The 22,862-nt window shown below is 41.6% G+C and overlaps 1 protein-coding gene across 3 annotated transcripts in view; it reads left to right on the top strand.

The window, feature by feature from the left end:
* EYS (eyes shut homolog) overlaps positions 1–22,862 on the top strand; it is a 500,175-nt gene that overhangs the window by 16,105 nt on the left and 461,208 nt on the right. For all 3 annotated transcript variants that reach the window (XM_080997889.1, XM_080997888.1, XM_080997887.1), the window contains 3 exons: positions 6,330–6,443; positions 8,621–8,734; positions 10,463–10,576. In XM_080997889.1, coding sequence (XP_080854015.1) covers positions 6,330–6,443; positions 8,621–8,734; positions 10,463–10,576 — 342 coding nt within the window. The remainder of the gene's footprint in view (positions 1–6,329; positions 6,444–8,620; positions 8,735–10,462; positions 10,577–22,862) is intronic.

The following is a 22,862-nucleotide window of genomic DNA, read 5'->3' as shown; positions in this document are numbered from 1 at the left end:
AATTTGAACATACATCGAAAAAGAAAATAAACAATACAATACAATACAAAAACAATACCTAACAATACCTGTTAGGTATTGCAGCTAGTATTTTGTCAGTTTGTTGTCTATCAGTCCTTTGTGGCTCACTTTATACGCCTGTGGTTCCTGCACGATCATTTATGGGAAGATGCGAGAATCTGCTGTTGGATTCCTAAACCAGCAGGGATTATGTGAAGGTGCTAACTGCATAAACACATATGTAGTGGGACTTAAATAAATATATAGTCACTACAATTTGTATGAGAAGGCCCTTTATGAAAGGGCCATATGAATTTCAAAAATAAAAATGGTGGCATCCCTTGGCTCATAGAGTTGGTTGGATGGATTGTAAGTGTTGCTCAGTCCAGCAGCCTTTTGGTTGAGAACTTGCTCGGCGTCTGAATTATATCCCTGTTACAGAGCTGGAATTTGTTCTCTAGTACCAAACCGCACATAGCACATCATGAGAGATTGGCTAAAATTATATGAGAATTTTAAAATAACCCATGGGATCTTAATGTGAACTGTCTATTCATCTATGCACTGATTAAGAGGGGTAGGTCGGACCATAGGAGGATAAGCTCAAACCAGCAGTTAATCAGGGCTTTGCTTGACCTGGATATTAGGAAGAGGAGACACAACAATATCTGCAGCAGAATTCTCCTTGTCTCCATTCTCCATCACTCTGCCTTCAGGATTATTTTTCGCAATTCCCTTGTAACTGGAAATGCATAATACTCATTCGTTTTCCTGTGTCAGTTTGCTATCCTGTCAATCAGAAGTCAAGGAGGAGGACCACATGACCTAGTATCCCTGGCCACTGGAGTTTTCTTTACACTGTCTACTTGTGCTTCAATATAATTGATTACTTCAAACTGTAAAGTGCTGCTGTGAAACCTAACATGCTTGCTGGATGTAGCTACTTGGAAATCAAAACTACTAGGGTGATTTTAACAGGACTCTGGTACCTCGGGTTAAGAACTTAGTTTTTTCTGGAGGTCCATTCTTAACCTGAAACTGTTCTTAACCTGAGGTACCACTTTAGCTAATGGGGCCTCCCGTTGCCACTGCACCTCCACCACACGATTTCTGTTCTCATCCTGAAGCAAAGTTCTTAATCCGAGGTACTATTTCTGGGTTAGCAGAGTCTGTAACCTGAAGCGTATGTAACCCGAGGTACCACTGTAGTTCGTGTTGAAAATTCAATATCGGAATTTTGGCAGAAAACCAATTATCCTGGCTTTTTTTAGATGTGGGGTCATTGTTCACCACTTCCAAATGAAATCATAATGACACCCAAAAGTGTACATTTAAAGTAGACAGCCAATGTGATTTTTTAATATATATTTATAGATTTTCTCTCTCTCTCACACACACACATATATATTTGTAGAAATAGTCACACAGGTCAGTTGGTTAAGCATCTGTGTTGTAACTGTAGTTGATGGTTTTGTTTTGCTTTTTAAGGCATTATTTATGGTAGTCTCAGTAACTTGTATTATTCAACACCAGATTTTGATGTTGTAAATCATGCTTCTACAGAAAAAGTCATCCCTTGGGAGGAAAAGGGTTTATCGTGCTCTACTAAAATAAATACTTGCTGAAACTCTAACACAACTTACCTGGGAGTAAGCCCCTATTGAATTCAGTAGTACTTTATTCTAAGTAAATATATATTAATACATTTATTAAATTTGTATCCCACCCTTCATCCAGAGATCTCAGGGCAGTTTGCAGCATAAAAATACAATATAAAAACACAAAATACATAATAAAAATAAGAATAATCCTCCCTTCCAGACACATTTAAAAGGGTATCAGGTGTTAATCAGGCACAGGCTGATTTTCTCCTGGGGTCTAAATGAATGAAGGCACCATCTGAACTTCCTAGGGGGAAAGCACTGCAGAAAAGGGCCATACTCATGTTGCCACCCTCTGGACCTCTCGTGGAGGGAGCACACAAAGAAGATTCATCTGATCTCAGGGTCTGGGTAGGTTCATATGGAGGGGTGAGTCCTTGAGGTATTGCAGTCCTGAAGTGTTAGAGTTATATAGTTAGACTACAGCAGGATTTACTCCCGAGTAAGTACATATTGAATGACATTGTTAGTCTTAAGCCTAATTTGAAAGTTAAGCACATGCTTCATTCTCTCTCATTAAAATTAGGGTTTAAAAGGCTTGACAATTGCTGAGCCATTCCCTTTGATTGCAGAGAAGTAAGCAGTCATGCCCACCATGATTACAACTCTTAGAGCTGACCTTAAATATCGTTTCAGATTGCTAAGGGGTGATTACTCCTTTTATCATTGACCAACATCTTTCTTTTAGAATATTAATTTCAGTGGGAAAGCTTTTATATTTTCAAATTCTAGGTTCTAAAAGAATTTCATTCTAAATAACTCTAATGGGTCTGCGTTTCCCCTTGAAAGAAACTGCTGAAAGCAAATGTTTTCTTGGCTCAATAAATCACTATGAACACCTCAAGAAACATACATCATTCCTCTGCTTTATTAAGGGGAACTTGAAAGGGGAAAAAAATGTGAAACAAAATAGACACAGTTAAGCTTCAGCACCACTCAGTCTAAACAGTATTATATCTAAATTATTTGTTTAATATATTTATATTTCACCTTCCTTCCATGTTGGGATTCAAGGCAGCTTACAACATAATAATAATAATAATAATAATAATAATAATATAATTTATTATTTGTACCCCACCCATCTGGCTGGGTTTCCCCACCCACTCTGGGCGGCTTCCAACAAAGATGAAAAATACACTAAAATGTCACATATTAAAAACTTCCCTGAACAGGGCTGCCTTCAGATGTCTTCTGAATGTCAGGTAGTTGTTTATCGCTTTGACTTCTGATGGGAGGGTGTTCCACAGGGCGGGCGCCACTACCGAGAAGGCCCTCTGCCTGGTTCCCTGTAACTTGGCCTCTTGCAGTGAGGGAACCGCCAGAAGGTCCTCGGAGCTGGACCTCAGTGTCCGGGCAGAACGATGGGGGTGGAGACGCTCCTTCAGATATACTGGACCGAGGCCGTTTAGGGCTTTAAAGGTCAGCACAAACACTTTGAATTGTGCTCGGAAACATACTGGGAGCCAATGTAGGCCTTTCAAGACCGGTGTTATATGGTCTCGGCGGCCGCTCCCAGTCACCAGTCTAGCTGCCGCATTCTGGATTAGTTGTAGTTTCCAGGTCACCTTCAAAGGTAGCCCCACGTAGAGCGCATTGCAGTAGTCCAAGCGGGAGATAACCAGAGCATGCACCACTCTGGCGAGACAGTCTGCAGACAGATAGGGTCTCAGCCTACGTACCAGATGGAGCTGGTAAACAGCTGCCCTGGATACAGATTTGACCTGTGCCTCCATGGACAGCTGTGAGTCCAAAATGACTCCCAGGCTGTGCACCTGGTCCTTCAGGGGCACAGTTACCCCATTCAGGACCAGGGAATCCTCCACACCTGCCCGCCTCCTGACCCCCCAAAATAGTACTTCTGTCTTGTCAGGATTCAACCTCAATCTGTTAGCCGTCATCCATCCTCCAATCGCCTCCAGACACTCACACAGGACCTTCACCTCCTTCACTGGTTCTGATTTAAAAGAGAGGTAGAGCTGGGTATCATCCGCATACTGATGAACACCCAGCCCAAACCTCCTGATGATCTCTCCCAGTGGCTGCATGTAAATGTTGAAAAGCATGGGGGAGAGGACAGAACCCTGAGGCACCCCACAAGTGAGAGCCCAGGGGTCTGAACACTCATCCCCCACCACCACTTTCTGAACACGACTCAGGAGGAAGGAGCGGATCCACTGTATGACAGTGCCCCCAGCTCCCAGCCCCTCAAGACGGTCCAGAAGGATGTTATGGTCAATGGTATCAAACGCCGCTGAGAGATCCAGCAGAACTGGGAAACAGCTCTCACCTTTGTCCCTAGCCCACCGGAGATCATCAACCAGTGCGACCAAGGCAGTTTCAGTCCCATGATGAGGCCTGAATCCCGACTGGAAGGGATCCAAATGGTCCGCTTCTTCCAGGTGTGCCTGGAGTTGTTCAGCAACCACCCGCTCATTTACCTTGCCCAAGAATGGAAGATTTGAGACTGGGCGATAATTGGCCATCGTGGCCGCATCTAAAGATGGTTTTTTAAGAAGCGATTTAATAACCGCCTCTTTCAGCGGGTCTGGGAAGGCTCCCTCACGGAGGGAAGCATTCACCACCCCACGAAGCCCATCGCCCAGTCCTTCCCAGCTAGCTTTGATAAGCCAGGATGGGCAAGGATCCAGGAGACAGGTGGTTGGCTTCACTCGTCCAAGCAGCCTGTCCACATCCTCGGAGGTAACAGGTTGGAATTGATCCCACACAACTTGACTAGACAGGACTCTAGCACTCTCCCGCCCTGGCCCTGCTCCCACGGTGGAGTCTACTTCCCGAATCTGAGCGATTTTATCTGCAAAAAAGGCATCCCCTACCACTCTCTGGAAACCATTTGGATCCATTAAGTGGCGGGGGCGGACCATCCGAATTGGTCCCACCTCCCTGCAGAGGGGATGGGTCGCAGAGAAGTCCAGTTGCACCAGGAAGTGATCTGACCATGGCACTTCTTTCGTTTCGCTTTTACTTAGTGTCAGATCACCAACATCCATAGAGGTAAACACCAGGTCCAAGGCATGTCCGCGGCTATGGGTTGGGCCAGACTTATTCAGGGACAGCCTCATGGAGGCCATGCTTTCCACGAATTCCCGAGCGGCCCCTTGTAAGGTCGTGTCGGCATGGATGTTAAAATCCCCTAGGACGACCAAGCTAGGTGTCTCCAGGAGAACATCCGCCACGACCTGAAGCAGCTCGGGCAGGGAATCCTTGGTGCAGCGGGGAGGTCGGTACACCAAAAGGAATCCTGTACTGCTCTTATTGCCCAACTTCCAGAACATGCACTCGGAAAACTGGGTCTTCCCAATAGGACGCCTGGTGCAAACTAATGACTTCCTAAAAATCACTGCAACCCCCCCCCTCCCCGCCCACATGACCTGGGTTGCTGTGCGTAAGAGAAACCTGGTGGACAAGCAGCGGCAAGGACAGGCCCATCTGCTTCATCCAACCAAGTCTCTGTTACACATGCCAGGTCAAGTCCTCCATCCATGATCAAGTCATGGATGGCAGTGGTCTTATGAATCATTGACCTGGCATTGCACAGCAGCACCTTCAGGTCATGTGGGTATCCCTTGCTGATTCTAGTATCCATCCGGTCAGGACCAGACCTGGAGGCAGGGATAGTCCTCAGACAACAACTAAACCTGCCTCCTCTGTAATGACTTGGTCTTAGCGTAACACCTCCTCCTACCCATGATCACTGAGATCGGTTGTCCCAGTGCATCACCCCCTGTGGAACATGCCCCAGCCATTTTGTTGGCTGGGACCCACTCCTCGGCAGCCCTGACCCCTCCCCTTAAGAACAAAATAACACCTTAAAAAAAAAACCCCAATAAAACAATACAAACAAAAAACAGTAAAAATTACAAAAACATAAAATCAAACAAATTTCCAGGCCCAATAAACATCCATCCGAACCCCACCCCACCCCCACTTACAAAAAATTCAAAAGAATTTTTTTAAAAACATTTTAAAAGCACTCTGCACCCTTCCAGCAGTAACAGCAAATGTCCTAGTGAGGCCCATCAGGCCCTGCCCTGGGCCAGGTGGTAAGTGGCAGGGAGGAACATTTAAAATTATAATTATATAATGCAGAGTAATAAAAGCAAACTAGTTAAAAACAGCAATTAAAATACTTAAGAACAGAATTAAAACTAGCAATCAAAACAGTAACACAATCTAGCCTTGTTCACCTTTGCAGCTTTGCTCTATGGACTTTTATCCGATAGGTGTAAAGAGCATTGCAGGTAAGAATGCACATGAGCTCTGTGTGAGAGTGAAGTATATGCTTAACTTTGGGTGGCTAAAGACTGGAACTTCAGCCTAATGTTAGATCAAGTTGATCGACCGGGGACTTCGACATACTGTTGGATCATTGTGGCAAACGCCCTTAGGGATGGCCAACTTCCTCAAATTGCCCTCAGGGAACTGAATACCAAAAGGAGTTGGAAATTTATAGCAATTTGTATGGAAAATGTGAGTGTCGTGTCTCCATGAGATAATGTTGCCTGATGTTGGTTACCTTTACATCAAAGGTAGGATCCTCTACATGGAAATTAAGACCCGTATTCACTTATACGTTTGATTTTGTTGTTTCCATTTGCGCTGCTGTATGAAGAATTTCTCAAAAATGTCCTCTTCACTTATTTCAAGGGAATAACTGTGAGACAGAAATGGATGAATGCCTAAGTGGCCCCTGCCGCAATGGTGCTACGTGTGTCGAACAGCTTAATGCCTTCAGCTGCCAGTGTTCTGATGGATTTCAAGGTAACCAGAAAATTATCAGCCTTTAAAATGCAGTGGATACAAATAATCATATCCAGGAGATTTATGCACATCCCAGTGCATGTTTAATTCAGAAGTAAATCCCTTTGTGTTTGCTCAAGTAAGTGGGAATAGGATTGTGCCATTAACTTCATCCAAAGCTAGAAATGTAGAATCGTTTCATCTATCTCAAATCCTAAAAATAACTGTATTCACAAATCATAACATATTACTGTAAAAATTAACAATAGCGGCTCTTTCAGTTACCTGGTTACTTCAGTTGAGTGCTTGGTTATCTCCTGCTGATAAATATGTGAAACAAATGCTAGCTTTATTTAAATATGGAAGGGTGTAGCTATTGGGCATGATCCCATTGCTTGCCTCGGGTCATGAGATGTATGAACACCTCTGTTCTTATGTCCCAGGACATAAGAGCACCAGGTTGATGGATTAGATAGACGAGAAAGGACTGACAAAACCCGAGACCAGGAAGAAGAGACGATGGATGAAGATTGGAAGAAAGTTTCAAAATTTATTTAGAAAAGTATTGTAAAATTAATGAGTATTAGAAAAATGTTGGAATGAAATTATTTGGCTTTAGCAGAAATGTCAAAAAGAATTATGAAAGAATATGTTATGGTTAAAAGAATTTGGTATATATAAGTTTTAAGTTTTAGGGTCTTTTAGGTAAGATAAGGTTAAAATAGATTAAGGTAATTTAAATGACAGAATATTGTGAAAGATGGAAAGGATTTGCTGAGATAATTAACAACTAGAATACAAAAAAGTGAGGTGTGAGGAGGTCGTTGAAATAAGTTAATGAAAGTTAAGGATTTGGGAATATTAGACTTGTTTTTTAATTGTTTGTTTATTTTTGTTTTTTGATCTAGATGTATTGTGTGTTTTGTTATTTATTTATTTTTTCTTTTTTGACTTTGGTTTTTATTGATCTGTATTGTTTAATTGTTATGTTTATCTACTTCTTTCTCTCTTTTTCTCCCTCTCTTGTCTTTTCTTTCTTCTTTCTTTGTAACTTTAAAATTCTCAATAAACATCATTAAAAAAAAAAAATGAACACCTCTGTTGTCACCCGTTTTCCTGTAGTGAGCTTGAGAATGAAGGAGAAGATATAGCAAAGGAATCAACAAATGATACTAATTGAAGGAAGAAATGCTACAGGGCCAGTGGAGGTGTCTATAGCACTGTCTCTTCCACCTATACTGAGTCAGTTTAGACTATGGCAGCCTGAGGAGACGGAGAATCTGTTTGAAGAAGTGTGGTCACCCGTCTGCCTCCTTGACCCTTGCCCATCCTGGCTTCTTAGAACTAGCCATTGGTGGGTTGACTGGATGGGACGAGAGAGTGATTGATGCTTCATTGGAGAGGAAGGAGGTACCAGAGGTTGAGAAGTGTTGAGGTGTATATTTTTAGAACTCACCTGCTTTTTGTAATTGTCAGTTTTTTTAAAAAAATGTTGTTAATATTGCATTGTATAATTTCATACAATGCAATAATAATAATAATAATAATAATAATAATAATAATAATGAGTTCTGTGTCCTAAAACGCACATCCAAAACAAGGCTGGGGGCTTTGGCCTGCCAGATGTTGCGGAACTACATCTTCTATCATCCCTGGTCATCAGCTGTGCTTTCTGGGGCTGCTGGGAGTTGTAGTCCAGCAACATTGGGAGGGCAAAATATTCCCCACCCATGCCTCAGCATATAATACCACAAACTCTCTCAGGTTCTTAACTAGTATAATGTGTTTTTCACGTTTGAAATTTCTCCTTTTACTTTGGCGAGCATTCATTCACTAGCTTATCAAGAACAGAAGGAAGATTTCCCTTCATGTCACGGCAAACGCAGTCTATTATATTTGTGTCATTTCTTTTCTCTTCCCTTTATATTGATACAAATTGATAAGGAAATTGCCTGCCATGAGTCTTGAGAATCAATTCAGTGTCAGTGAAGACTTTGTTCTTTGTGTGCCTTCTTAGTAAACCAGTGAAATATCTCGAATAATGCTTTAGAGCGACAGGTTGAAAGTATAATAACGTTACTGACAGAAAGTTCTGAGGAGTAAGTGGCTTTCCATAGAAATGCAAAACAAAATCGTAGTCATGATTAAACGTCTGGATGCTGCAAAATATTGTCTTCTTTCCTTCCACTACTTTATAGGCACACTTTGTGAAATCAACATAAATGAATGTCACTCAAACCCCTGTCTCCATAATGCAACTTGTACAGACCTTATTGGCGGATATGACTGTGTCTGCCTTTCCGGCTTCACAGGTGAGTGGCATCCATAATGGATCCTGTTTTCTATGGAAGAGTAGCCTTCAAGATATTCATTAAGACTAATTTGCTGCTGCTTCCTTCTTGTTTCTCTTTAACTTCTCCAACTTGCATTCATTTGCATTCCAGACGAACTGGATTGCCAGCCACATCTGTGAACTTTTCCAAAATAAAATGAGCAGGGCCATGCCTAGAATGGACCGTGACTACATCTATGCAAAGGGATGATAAATATGTGCTTGATAATTGTTGCCAGAGAGCACTAATCTGTCTCCTTTCTGTGTGTTTGTTCATGAGCACCTTGGCTCAAAAGGCTTCATTTTGACTGGAAAGGAAGGCTGGAAAGTTCTAGATAGCTAGGATAAAATCCACTTGAAGTTTCCCATAGAAGCTGTCTATTGAAAAGGACAAAGAAGTCTCTTCAGCCTCCATACTTCTTTGGGGCCTCCTGAGATAATTAACACACTGGATCCTGATAGAATAAAAGGAACACCATAGCCCTCTTTGGGCATTTTTAAGTTGTTTATTAGAATAATATTAAATGATTTAGTAAATGAATGGAGGGGGCTAAGGGGCCAAGGCATTGACTTCCACAAGTTTCCTGAGTTTCTCTAAAGCTCTCTGAGTCTTCCTCAACCTACCTGGACCTTCTAAGTCTCATTTGTTAGCAGACATGCCCTTCCAGATGGGTGCCAGTTCTTTACAGTATAGCCGCAAGTGATTCCAAAAGAAGATTCTTGCTATCATAGGCTCATCCTGCATCCAACTAAGTTTTAAGCAAAGTGTACCCATGAAAATTAATGGACCTAAATTTGCCATGCTTATTAATACCCATGGGCCTACTCTGAATAAGACTAACATTGGATCCAACCCTTAGTCTGGAATGCTGGCTTCAAAAACTGAAACAATCACACCATGTAACCTCTGTGGCCTGCAGCCATCTCACTCCATATCTCCCCTCCTTCCATTTATGGGACAGTTAGCCATCAAAATGCTATTTTTTATACTTTCAAAATTTAATAATAATAATAATCTTTTTATGAAAACCTCTCATCTTCATCTCTATTGCTCCCTGAGTACCTTACAAGGGCACTTTGCAACCTAGACTGAAATGAAACAAAGTTTTGCATGCTGTGCTCTTTATGTTTTTTTCCCCATAAGCATACATGGTTTGGGCCAGGCATAGGCAAACTCGGCCCTCCAGATGTTTTTGGCCTACAACTCCCATGATCCCTAGATAGCAGGACCAGTGGTCAGGGGTTATAGGAATTGTAGTCTCAAAACATCTGGAGGGCCGAGTTTGCCTGTGCCTGGTTTGGGCCATACTTAATGGCCAGACAGTGGTTTGTTCTCTGGCAGAATAGAGCCAGGGTTCACTATAAGAAGCAGCTTCACTACACATTTGAGCTAAATCCTCCCCATTCACAAGTCAAATGTGTTGCAGAAGGGCTTATTCCCAGAATACTGAGAAGTAATTTGCAGAGCTGTATAGAGGCACATGTCACCAAAAAGTAACATAATTCAAGGGGAGAATGTTAAGTCGTGAGAGTGTGAAGTAAATAGATTCTGACAATAATATACTGTGTGTAAGGTTCTTATTTGTTTGACTTCAAGGAGATTCTCAGCATGGAATGGATCTGGAATCTTGAGGTACAAATTGAACAATTATCAATTGACACCTGCCTGTCTTAGTAAATTGCTGCATCTTCAATTATCTTTTCAAAGGTATGCACTGTGAAACTGATATAGATGAATGTGCTTCGTTTCCTTGCAAGCATGGAGGCACCTGCATTGACCAACCTGGTAATTACTACTGCCAATGTGTGAGTCCATTTAAAGGTAATGAACACCGAGGGAGAAGGGAAAGTAAACATAATTAACTTTAGAAAGCATTTCTGTCACTTGTCTGAACTCATTTCACTCTTCCGAGCAGCATTATTAGGCCTTTATTTTCTCAGAGCGAGCTTCAAAAGTGACCAGCCAATTATCTCTGAGGCTGTGACTAATGTGAAATAAACTTTGTTTATTCATCTGCTGAAAGAGTTCAGTTATTTATTAGAAGAGATGCTAACAAACATAACAAACATAGGAGAGGATCTCGGTAGCACATGGCCTCTTGGAAGGAAGAAAGGTATGGGCCATTTAACTTACTGATGCGGTGCTCAGGAAAAGCACAGGAGAGGCTGGAGCAAAGCTGCTATCAGCCTCCCCTCTCAGGCTGCTTGCTTGGATTGAGTTAAGCAATCCTGTTTGTTGCAGTTCCTTATGTGTTGAAGTTAATAAAGTTGCGACTAGCATATTTTTGGCCTTGTGCCTTTCTGGAGTGTGGGGACACAACACCCGTTCTATAATAGCACCAGTTTCATCAATGTTATGCATAACAAAGACTAACCAACAAACTCCCGGTACTTTTAAAATACAATTAAAACTATGACATTAAATCAATTTAAAGTATCATATAAAATCAGCAGGCAGTAAAATAAACACAAGACGCTTACTTAAGGAGGTGACAAATGTCAACACCCTTCCGGATATTTACTCATGAGTAGGATGTTGCCCTGGCCATCAATCTGAACATGTGGAAATTCAGCCTTAAAGGGGAAAACATAGAACCATATCAGCTGGACCAAGTTGGATGGCTTTAAAAAAATCATTAGGCAAATTTGTGGAGGATAAAGCTATCAATGGCTACTAGCTTAAATTTAAACAGTCCTCAAAGAATTCTGGGAGTTGCAGTTTATTAAGGGTTAGGGGAGTTTTTAGGAGACACTTATTCCTCCCTCCAGAGTTCCCTGTGAAGAGGGATTGACTCTGGAAATTGTAGCTCTGTGGGGGGGGGGTAGGGACTTCTTAACAACTCTCAGCACCCTTCACAAACTACAGCTCCCAGAATTCTTTGGGAGGAAGTCATGACTGTTCAAAGTGCTTTAAATGTGTGATGTGAGTGTAGCCAATGCTGCATGCCCCATAACCTACTTGTACAACTGAGCTTTCCTTTCCCTCCTTTCCACTGCACTCATCTGTACCAACCAAACTCTCTTTAGGTTTTTTTTTGGGGGGGGCACTAAGGAAAGGCCTGGAATGGGACACCGAGGTTGGAGCAGGGGAAATCATTGGGGGATACCTTGCACAAATGAAAGTGCCTTTACAAGTTTCTTTGGGTGCAACACATAGCCCCTGTTGAGAGTTGGAGAACAAAGAACACCTAACCATAGATCAGGAGGTTGTACCCAGTGCTGTTTTTCTAGGAAAACAGGTGCTGGAACTCACCACAAACACTTCCCTTGTTCTCTTATAGTGGCAATGACTGAGTTCTGGCCGAAAAAAAGCCCTGGCTGTACCTATTTTTAGGGTCATACGTTGTACTATATAAAAGATCTTAACGTTCACCCATCTAAGCAGAATGCCATGGTTTGTAAATTTTAGAATCTTCATTGTCTAATTTTGTCTGGGCACTGCCATGCTTTCCCCTTCCTAAAGGAGATCTGTATAAACATAGTTTATCGTTTCTGTAGAAAGGACTAAGAAGATGTCCTTGAAAATGATGGGGTTATAAACCTGTCACCTTCTTTGGTCTTCTGAACAACAAGAAGAAAAGGAATAAGTACATTTTTTCCTACGCAATGGCTACCTAATTGAGCTGTGCACATTTTTCAGAACCTCCTTTGGGGGCAATTAGCCTCTCTCACTCTGGATATAAGCCACTCACCCTTGCTTCTACTTCTTTTTCTTCTCCTTCACGTTTGTTGCTTCTTTCTTTAAGGATATCTTGATGATATTTCCAGAGACCTTATTTTATAAATCTTCCATTATCTCAGTTTTCTTGTCTATGCATTGGTTTTCTGTCTGTCCACCTTCCCCCCAAACTCAAAATTGCTTCACTTTTTCTCCATTAGACAGAGCTCTCTTGATAACTAGCCTTTTCAAGTTGCACAGCACCAGTGTGTGCATAGTCCCCAGCATGTAATTTTTATATGTAGTGGGGCTCAGGAGTGAGCACTGAGCTCACTGCTCCACTCCATTGCATATTCAGCTTGAATTGGGGCCTACACAAACAAACCCCTCCAATGTCAGCCTAACTCGTGCAATCACGAGTTCGTATGCAAAACACGAATGCATTCAGGAGTATCTTAGTCCTAATGGCACAGAGATGTAAACACAATGCACCTTTTATCTCCAGAACACCTGGTGATCTTCAGCTAGTAATAGTGATAGGTTTTGAAGTCCTGAGCAACTAAAATGTGTCAAATGGCCAGGCTGTTCCTTTAAGGAAAAAAATAAGTATGAAAGGTGAATTCCTGGATGCCAAGATCCAGATTTGGGGCAAGTACTGTTTGGTGAGAGAACCCCCCACAGAGATTTAAAAACCACAAAATATGCAGCAAATAAAGTGTGGAAATATAGGCTTTTAAAGTTGCCCTTGTGAATTTCAAAACTTCCCTCTTCCCCCAGCATAAGAAAAGACCACACGTTTGGTAAGTTAAAAAATGGTTTACCTAAAAACTGTTCAAAGGTCAGGTTCATGCACTTTGCCATACACCCGTCAGAAAAGTTGTGCAGGCAGTAAAATTTGGCTTAGCTGTAAATTGGTGAAAGTGCTTAAATTATTTGTATAGAAACTCAAGACAGGCTTGTTAGAGCCATGCAGCTAAGCCTGAGCAACCAGCTTACCTCTTCACATGTTGAGCTTTTCAAGCAGACTGGGCGAGAACAATAGGCCTGATTACCTAGTTTCTCCAAAGGTGAGGGGAAGGAGGCATAGCTAAGCCTGGCAGGACAGCTTACTCTGTGGCACTATATGAGGCTGGCTATCCCACACAGGTATGGCAGCAAATGGCTACAAAGCCACAGTTGGGTTTAAGAAGAAGAATACAGCATCAAGTATGAAATGAAAAGTACATGACTAATGTATCAGCAAATCCAGTGTATCTGGGGTATGGTAAAATTGAGTAAAAATTGGTTTAAAAAATGGTTAAAAAAAAGTATAAATTTGCTCTATGTAAGGCACCTGGAACAATTTTTCTGTTCTATTAGCCATTTTGGTTGCTGAAAGGAGACAAAGATTCATAGCATGTTCATGTCTGAATACAGCCTAGTACAGTATTCTTTAACATTCAACAAGTGCAGAATGCTTGAGTGATTTGAGGTAATATTCTTTTAATTATTTCCATGATGTCAGACAAAGAAAACTGTTCTTTGATCCAAAATGTTTCATGACTCAGACATTTATTTATTTATTGCTGTGCTTCAATTAAAAGACAATGTGTTCCTGTTTGTTGCAGCCCCAATGGCATGTCCCCAAATATATACCAAATAAGATTAAAGCTGAAATTGTAATTGACCATTAAACATTTTGTAAAAAAAGGTAAGTCAACAAGAGCAGCTCAGAGGGGAAAATGGAGAATAACTAGAATAATAATAAGAGTTTTCAGTATAGGAGACTATTATGGGTGGTGGTAATTAGAAATTGGATTATAAGTAAAAGGTTTTTAAGTGCTCGTGACAGAGGCGAGACAGGAGAGTAAAGATAATGGACCAAATGAACAATTAGTTTTCAGTGATCACAGACTACACATTTTGTGATATGGCTCAATGGAGAGTTGCAGCTTTCATAACACAAATATCTCTCAGATCTGAGACTCTCCTGAAATATGAAAGCAATATCTCCCAATTTAAAACACTTTATCTCTGGTTGCTGCAGGTCTTGGTGCAGCATCACCAAATGATTCTGTTAAATCCATTTGGATGTTGAATAGCAGGCATAGGCAAACTCGGCCCTCCAGAGGTTTTTGGCCTACAACTCCCATCATCCCTAGGTAACAGGACCAGTGGTCAGGGATGATGGGAATTGTAGTCCCAAAACATCTGGAGGGCCGAGTTTGTCTATGTCTGTTGAATAGCCTTCAGGTCCTAAGCATGACCGCACTGCTGAAATTTGCCATGACCCAGGCCTGATTTGTCAGGAACAGACATGCCAAAATCTGTTCATGGGCATTTTGATTTCTTATTTGCCATCTTCGTAACCTTTGGGCTCTCACAAAGTACTTCAGCCAAGGTTGAAAGCGTGTAAAATTAGGGTGGTCATAAGGCTGAAGGACAACAGGGACCATGAGTTACAAGGAGGATCAAATATCCACACAGGGACTCCACTCCAATATTTTTATATAAAATTGGTCCATGCATGTTAATGTGAAATAAACCCTGGTTTTTAAGAAAAGTTAAGCTAAGATTCCCAGGTGGCTATATCCGCCTTGCCCTTCATACAGGATTTGTCGTCCATGAAGGTGGCTCTGATGTACCTTCAGTCAAAAAAAGATAGGAAAACATCAGCTGGTTATATCATTTAATTAACAAATGGCAGGCACAGAGAAGCCCTCCAGGTGTTGTTGGAGTACAGTTCCCATCAGTCCTAGTCAGTACTGCTGGGGATAGTGGCAGTTGTAGTCCAAAAACATCTGAAGGGCCACATACCCCCCCCCCATTTCTGGGAAAATGTGGCATAGTAATGATAATGAATTCAGTCCTCTCTCTCACCTTGATCACCAAGATGCTGTTCCATTAATCCAGCTAATGTTTCCTGAATGTATTGGGTTCCCTAGTTGATATTTGAGAGAATAGCAGTCAAACACCCCTACTGGGAGCTCCAAATTAATTCTAATAATGGCCAACATTTTTAAGGACCGACCTTTCAGGGCAGCGTAGCATAGTGAAACTATTAGGGCAAGTTAACAAGTGATGTAATAAGCTTATGGTGGGCCCAATATCATTTTATGATACTGGTGAAACAACAACAAAATGCCCGCTTTGGATGTTTCCAGAGGGGGGCTTAATATTTTAAATCGGTTGCAAACAGGTCATTGACAATAGTTTTTTAAAATAATAATAATAATAATCATCTAATTTTTGTTTCATCAGTTCAAGAATTTCTGCTTACACAGCATAACTCCCCCCTCCATATCTTGTGCATTCCCTGAAACCTATTATGGGTCTCCCTCCAACCCACTGGAGAATATTTATGGAGAGAATGGGGTGTGCCTGAAGAAAGGAGGGACACAAGTTCTGTTGTGCAAGTGAAGTTCCAGAACAAATCAGTTGCCAACCAGCCATAGGACTTTTCTTGGATTAAATTGGGAGATGGGGAGAATACAGACTGGCATTTTGATGAAAGCAACATTAAGTGAATTTTGCAAAGTGTGAATTATGCAAAGTGTTTGCATACATGAGAAGCGCCCACAGGGGAGAACCCTGTGATATCTTAACTATTAACAATATAATAATTATTAACAATATAGGCTGTTATCATAAGGTAGACTTCAGTGTAGATGTAGTTCTGAGGCATTTGCTCATCCAGTTTCTTAAAAGAAACTCCATGTTACAACAAATTGGATTACAAACCGGTACGTGTGTGAATACATATCAGTGCCATTTCTGCATTGATTCTAAATTCAAGCCATTATATATTTTAATGGCATCCTCAGAATAAACACACAATGTATTATATATATATCACAGCAACTCTTGAGATTTCTGCTTTCCTAATGAATTTATATGTGCATCTTCCAAATATTCATCAGTAAAGTCCAGTTCACAGTTTGATTGGGAGAAATGGCTATCCTGGATTAGTGACCATGGATTTTACAGGATGTGGGGCCTTGTAAGTTTATTCTTAATGATGGATGGTATCTGACCAAATCGTGCTCAGAGCGGACTCAGAGAACTCACCTGACATGACTAGCTTAAGTCCGTCTCTAAATATGTACGCTGTACTCTCAATTTGACCCAAACACTCTCATACTGTAAACTGTCTCTTAAAGAAACACTATGAAACATGAAATAATAAGCAAGTGGAGCAAACTTGCTTCATTATACAGAGAGAGAGAGAGGGTTTTTCTTCAGACATGTTTGTTTCTTGGAATAATCTGGTATTTCGCATCTGTTTTTCCCCCTCCCCCCCCCCCCAGAACTTTACGCAGGTATGGCATACAATTTCTGTTCTTTTTGCATGGTGTCAAAGAGTGTGTCCTGTTTGTATTTGGCATGACTGCATGGCCTTGTTAATGTTATTGATTTGTGACTCTCCAGGGTCTGTGCTGAAGGTGCTAAGAGCTGCTTTTTCCAACCACAGTTTTTTTGAGGGGAGAGAGGAAGGGAGCTCATGTTCCTCACTCATCTTGTGGAGGAAAACAATTCGCATAATTTGATATCCACCATGAAACATGGCAAAAATGCCCTTTCCATGGAATATTTTAGGGCTTCCCTGATTCCAAACATATTTTTATGGTGACTGGATATGCTTTGAAAAATTAATTACAAGGAGCCGTTTTTTGATCCAAAGCTCCTTCTGCTTACTTGAAGGAATGTGCACTCAACAATGGGCCCTGAATTAGGGGGTGACTGTTTACATTATAACATTACCCTCCTGTGCTGAGGAAACAGGAGTGAGGGTGTCCTAGTAGTGAGTGAATCTTTGGATAACTTGGTTTGTGATGTGCATGCAGACTGCCTTCCTGGTGCAATGATTGCAGATGTCACAAATAGTCTAGGCAGCCTGGTAGATAGCGCTGGAGAACAGTCTGTAGTTGAGGTGCATGCTGGCACCACTAACATGGGAACATATTGTCGTGTGGTTTGGGAAGTAAAATTTAAGTTACTAGTTAGGAGGTTGAAAACCATGAAAGGAAGATTTTTCTGAAATATTGTCTGTTTCAGGCAGGGCTGGCTAGACAGTCACAGCTGAGTGAATGAGAGGAGGAGGAGGAGGGGTTTGGGTTTGTTAGACACTGAGGAAATTTTGGTATAAGCGAGGCCTGTACAAAAAGGATAGGCTCCACCTGAACCAGGATGGAAACAGACTGTTGGCACTTAAAATAAAAAGGTGGCACAGCTGCTTTTAAACTGATTTGGGGGAGGAAAGCTGACAACAGTATCCAGACTAAATCACACCCACCCACCAAGGATGGGGGGAAGCGTTTATGATCATCCAAATCAAGGAGGGGAGAAATTAGGCACTAGAAGTGCAGGGGCACGTGATAAGAAAAGGCACGAAAGAAAACATTAAAGAAATTAGAGAATGGTTTTGGCACAGCACTAATAGAACAAATCATCCAATGGATGCAACTGATAGCAAGTTTAAAGCTGAATTTAGCCTTTGTCAAAGTCATCAGAAATCATTTTACAATATTCAGCCAAAGTTATAAAAAGCAAATCATAAGGGCTTTTTTCTAGTATTTAGTTTGAAAATTTCACATCAAAAGCAAATAAAATTCTACCTTACATGTTTGACTCTTATTTCCTAGAGTTCTCATGGGCATAGTATTAGTGATGCATTCCAGAAAACCCATTATTTAAAGCTACTAGGCTGAAATGGAGATTGATTAGAAATTATGATGTAGATTTCTTATATGCGGACAAATAGAAATAATTGTGGTCATTTGCTTTAGAGGTGCTAATAGCCCATCATTGGGAAAGTCAATGCTTTTCCTCACAAATCACAGCCCTGTCTTCAAGTAGTTACAAGTCTCAGCTGTGTGTGACATTAGTCAACATCTTTCAGTAGCATTGTAATAGGCAGAAAAAAATCCCACGCAATAATTTTCATTAGATTTCCCCCCCATAAAACCTTGAGGTGATTCACAGTAACCTTGAAAAACCTTTTAGCTTTGTTATTAGAAATGCAGTGACAGGAACAGAAAATGGGAGGTGTGGGGACACAACTATTGTGGTACCAGACATGATGGAGTGCAAACACGGAGAACATTTGGGAAATGGGGGAGGGGGAATGTTCCTTTGCTGAAGTTTGCTGCTATTTTTAAATTGTACAAAAATATGATTTATATTCCCTGCCACCCCACCCCAACCTTGGCCACTGGAGAAAATATAAATGGAAAGTGACTTTAAATGCCACTCTCCCTGAAGAAAAACTAAAAGAGCTTTTATGACAGTTAACACTTAAAAATAAAAAAGGCAACACTTCTGTTCAGTGACAGTTTTGCATAGCTTACTCTGTCATGCAAGCGGGAGTGTATCTGAAGTTGTGAAATTTCACACACATATTTGGTCAATGTATTCTGTTCCAGAAACGTTTCTTTTTATGACTGTCCTTGGACACCAAATTTCCTGATTTCTCATGAAGAGAAATGCCACATTGTGTGTGCTGGGACATACTTACAGATGCGTTTATGTATTTGTGTGTATGTGTGCTTGACATGTACACATAAAGGAGGGGGGGAAGTATTTAATTGAATCTGTGAAGTATTCCCAGTGTTATCTAGTGAAAATTCCCAGGGATAGCCAGTCCTTGTGCCATGTGTTAGTGCTGCTGGATTGATAAAGATAGTGCTTTAAAAACAAACAGTTGCAGGAGAAATTATAGCACTTGATGCAAGCAGAGTAAAGAGGGAAGTGACAGTGTCTGTCATTTTGGGTGCACTGCGGAAATTCCCTACAGAGACATAGTTCAGGGAGCGTCATATTTTTTAAAAGAAGCTCTGTGAAGCTGACTCATACAGGGTCACTGCACAGCAGGAAAGAGATCAGCTGTTTACCCTTCGCTCTTGATTGCTTTGGTGCTCAGATCTCTTTGGAAACAGCTGACACAGGGCCTTCCCAGCCCCACAAGACCCCCTGCCAAGGATTATGATTCCCACCCCCCTTGGCTCCATTTCAGAGAGCCAAAACCACACGCAGGAAGCTTTGCACTGACTACTGTGTTTGAAGCTCCAAAAAAGAAGAAGGAAGTTTTTCTGGGACTAGAAACCTGACACAACCCCAAGCAGTTCTCCAGCAGAGCACAAGCTAGAAGAAAAGGTGGACAGGTTATCACTGGCTGCCCAACTTCCTTTCCACTTTTACTCAATCGGGCCAGTACAGGAACGGCTGCTGGGCAGAGCTGAATGGCAACATCTTTTAGAAGGGGGAAAATTTAAAAAAGAACCAGCACTTGCATTCCCTTTTTGTATATTGGAGGTATGTATGCAGGATCTCAAGCCATGCTGAATGTTCCTGCATACAAGAAATATCCCTGTGCACAAAAACCAGTGTATCAGGAGAAACAGTCTAGAATGTTTCTCCCTAATACAGTGGTACCTCGGGTTACATATGCTTCAGGTTACATACGCTTCAGGTTACAGACTCCGCTAACCCAGAAATAGTACCTCGGGTTAAGAACTTTGCTTCAGGATGAGAACAGAAATCGTGCTCCGGTGGCACGGCCGCAGCGGGAGGCCCCATTAGCTAAAGTGGTGCTACAGGTTAAGAACAGTTTCAGGGTAAGAATGAACCTCTGGAACGAATTAAGTACTTAACCTGAGGTACCACTGTAAACTCATTTTTAAAGGCATATAGCGATGATGGGGCTGTATAGGGGAGCATCCCTTCATGTGACCCCCACCTAAAATCTAAAGTTGTACAGTGGTACCTCGGGTTACAAACACCTCAGGTTACAAACACCTCAGGTTACAGACTCTACTACACTGGAAGTAGTACCTCAGGTTAAGAACTTTACCTCAGGATGAGAACAGAAATCGCTCGGAGGCTCCATTAGCTAAAGTGGTACCTCAAGTTAAGAACGGTTTCAGGTTAAGAACAGACCTCCGGAATGAATTAAGTTTGTAACCAGAGGTACCACTGTATAGCCCAGGCAAAGGTTTACCATTTCAGTGAAAACTAAGCATTTATTATTGCTGTTTGTGGCAAATGTCATCTGGTTTCCTTAGAACAAGCATCTGCTTCCAGTTAAGACTGTACAGCAGCGGTTGATAGCAATTTGAGTCCTGCTGTTTTTGATACTTCACTAATTCAATCACCTAATAGCATCGGGGGTTTTCTCGTTCCCCAATACTATCACAGAACAGTCATTTGACCCCTGGATAATCTCTTACTCATATACATTACAAATAAAACAAAGTAGGTGTAATTAGGAACTGTGCGATGTATAATATTATTACACACAATAGAGGCAAAATCTGTTATTCTACTTTTTTGAAGAAGAAGAAGAAAGTTCTTAAGCTACCATTATTAACATAGCTCTATGCTACTTCATATTTCCCTCCCCTGAGGAGAATGAAATAAGCATGAAGGTCAGGGGGGAAATATAAATTACTATATGTGAGCCTTCAGAATAGTATGCGGTCTTCAGCTGTTGATTTTAAAAAGCTTAAGAGTTTGACAGTCTGATAAGACTGAAGATTAAAGGAGGCCAAGCAGCTTGTCAAAATCATAAGGCAAGGAACTGTGGGTGTGGGGAAATTGCAGTGCTGAACAAGCTTTGATTAAGTGGGGGAAAGGGGCAAAAACATTTAGATAGGCATATTAACTGCAAGCCTATAATGTAGAAAGCTGCAAGAGGATTTTAGAGGTTGGTCATAGCTGCACATGTTGGTCTCCATTCTGTTCCTTGAAGGCTATAATTTTTTTGGCTTATGTTATATGAGCATGAAGGTCTTGTTTTTTTCTATACAGGTAAAGTAGGATTATTCGGCTTCTACCACCAGGCCAGCACTGCCTCCTATACCCCATGTTGATTTTTTAAAGTCCTTCTGGACACTACAGTCCTATACACCAACAGTGGGGAACATCTTTGACCCTCCAGATGTTTTTGGACTCCCATCAGCTGCAGCCATCATGACCACAGTTGATAAGCACTATAGTTGAGGAACAGCTGGAGGGCCACATAGGTTCCCTACCTCTGCTGCATGAATTTACTAGGAAGTAGGTCTCATTGTCCTCAATGGGACTTACTTATGTTGTTGGCATGTATAGGGTTGTGGGGTTAATCTCTTAGTTCTGGAAGCTAATTGGATCCATCTATTTCCTTGGATGCAGGGGCACGGATGGCGCTGTGGGTTAAACCACAGAGCCTAGGGCTTGCCGATCAGAAGGTCGGCAGTTCGAATCCCCGCGACTGGGTGAGCTCCCATTGCTCGGTCCCAGTTCCTGCCAACCTAGCAGTTCGAAAGCACGTCAAAGTGCAAGTAGATAAATAGGTACTGCTCCGGCAGGAAGGTAAATGGCGTTTCCGTGCGCCGCTCTTGTTCACCAGAAGCGACTTAGTCATGCTGGCCACATGACCTGGAAGCTGTACGCCGGCTCCCTCGGCCAATAAAGCGAGATGAGCGCCGCAACCCCAGAGTCAGTCATGACTGGACCTAATGGTCAGGGGTCCCTTTATCTTTTTATTTCCTTGGATGGACAACATAATTGGTTTGTTGCCCCGCTGCCGTAACTGAGATGCAAGAAGCAGATCTTTCAGCCAGGTAATTATATATATCTATGGGATTTATATCTTGCACAAATGATCAGCAGGGCGGGTCACCAGTGCATAAAGTACAATAAAACGATAAAATTCAGTTAGAAATATATTGGCACATCCAGATACCATATAACGCCCAACATATTGAGAAGGCTTGTCTAAAGGCCTGGAGTCGTGGAAGGAGGGAACTGTGTGCTCCACAAGTGGGATGCCTTTGCAAAGAAAGCTCTTCAGCCTTCAACTCATAACAAATATAAACTCTCGACCTCTAATCTATAAGCAGGATACTGCATTCGGGGGAGGGGAGACCTATGTTATGTGAGAATGGTATATTTTCTTCAAAATATAGGGTTCAACAGTGGTATTTGTAGTGTTTTGGGAAGTGATTCCCTAGGGGAGGGGAGGAGAACACAGGTGACACTGGACTACAACTCCCATCATCCCTGTCCATTAGCCATACTTGTAGGGGCTGAATTCAACAGGTTCTCTACCTTTTCCCTGTAGCATGGATCTGCTAGGAACTTTAAAAGGTGTATGTATCATGAACCCCACCCTAAAAATCCTAAACATTGTATTTCTGTCGGGAGACATGAGGCTGCTAACAAGGAATCTAAGAAGTGCCATCATAAAACTACACGTCCCAGACTTCCTTGAGGGAAACCCGTGGCAATAATGCTAAAACACATTTAGTTTACAGTACAGATGGAGCCTTAAAAGTGATAAAAGGTAATAAAACAAGGGGGAAATGTCTCACAGAAGCATCATATGAGATAATATTGAACATGAAGATAATAGTATTCCGGTAATAAGTAGTACCTAGAGATTTGGCAGCATTAACTTTTTTCCCTATTAAAATTATTTTGCTAAATAATAACA

Source organism: Podarcis pityusensis, assembly GCF_964106645.2.
Source record: "Podarcis pityusensis genome assembly, chromosome: 3".
Lineage (NCBI taxonomy): Eukaryota > Metazoa > Chordata > Lepidosauria > Squamata > Lacertidae > Podarcis > Podarcis pityusensis.
The sequence above is the reverse complement of the archived record's forward strand: the minus strand, read 5'-3'. Positions and strand labels throughout refer to the sequence as shown.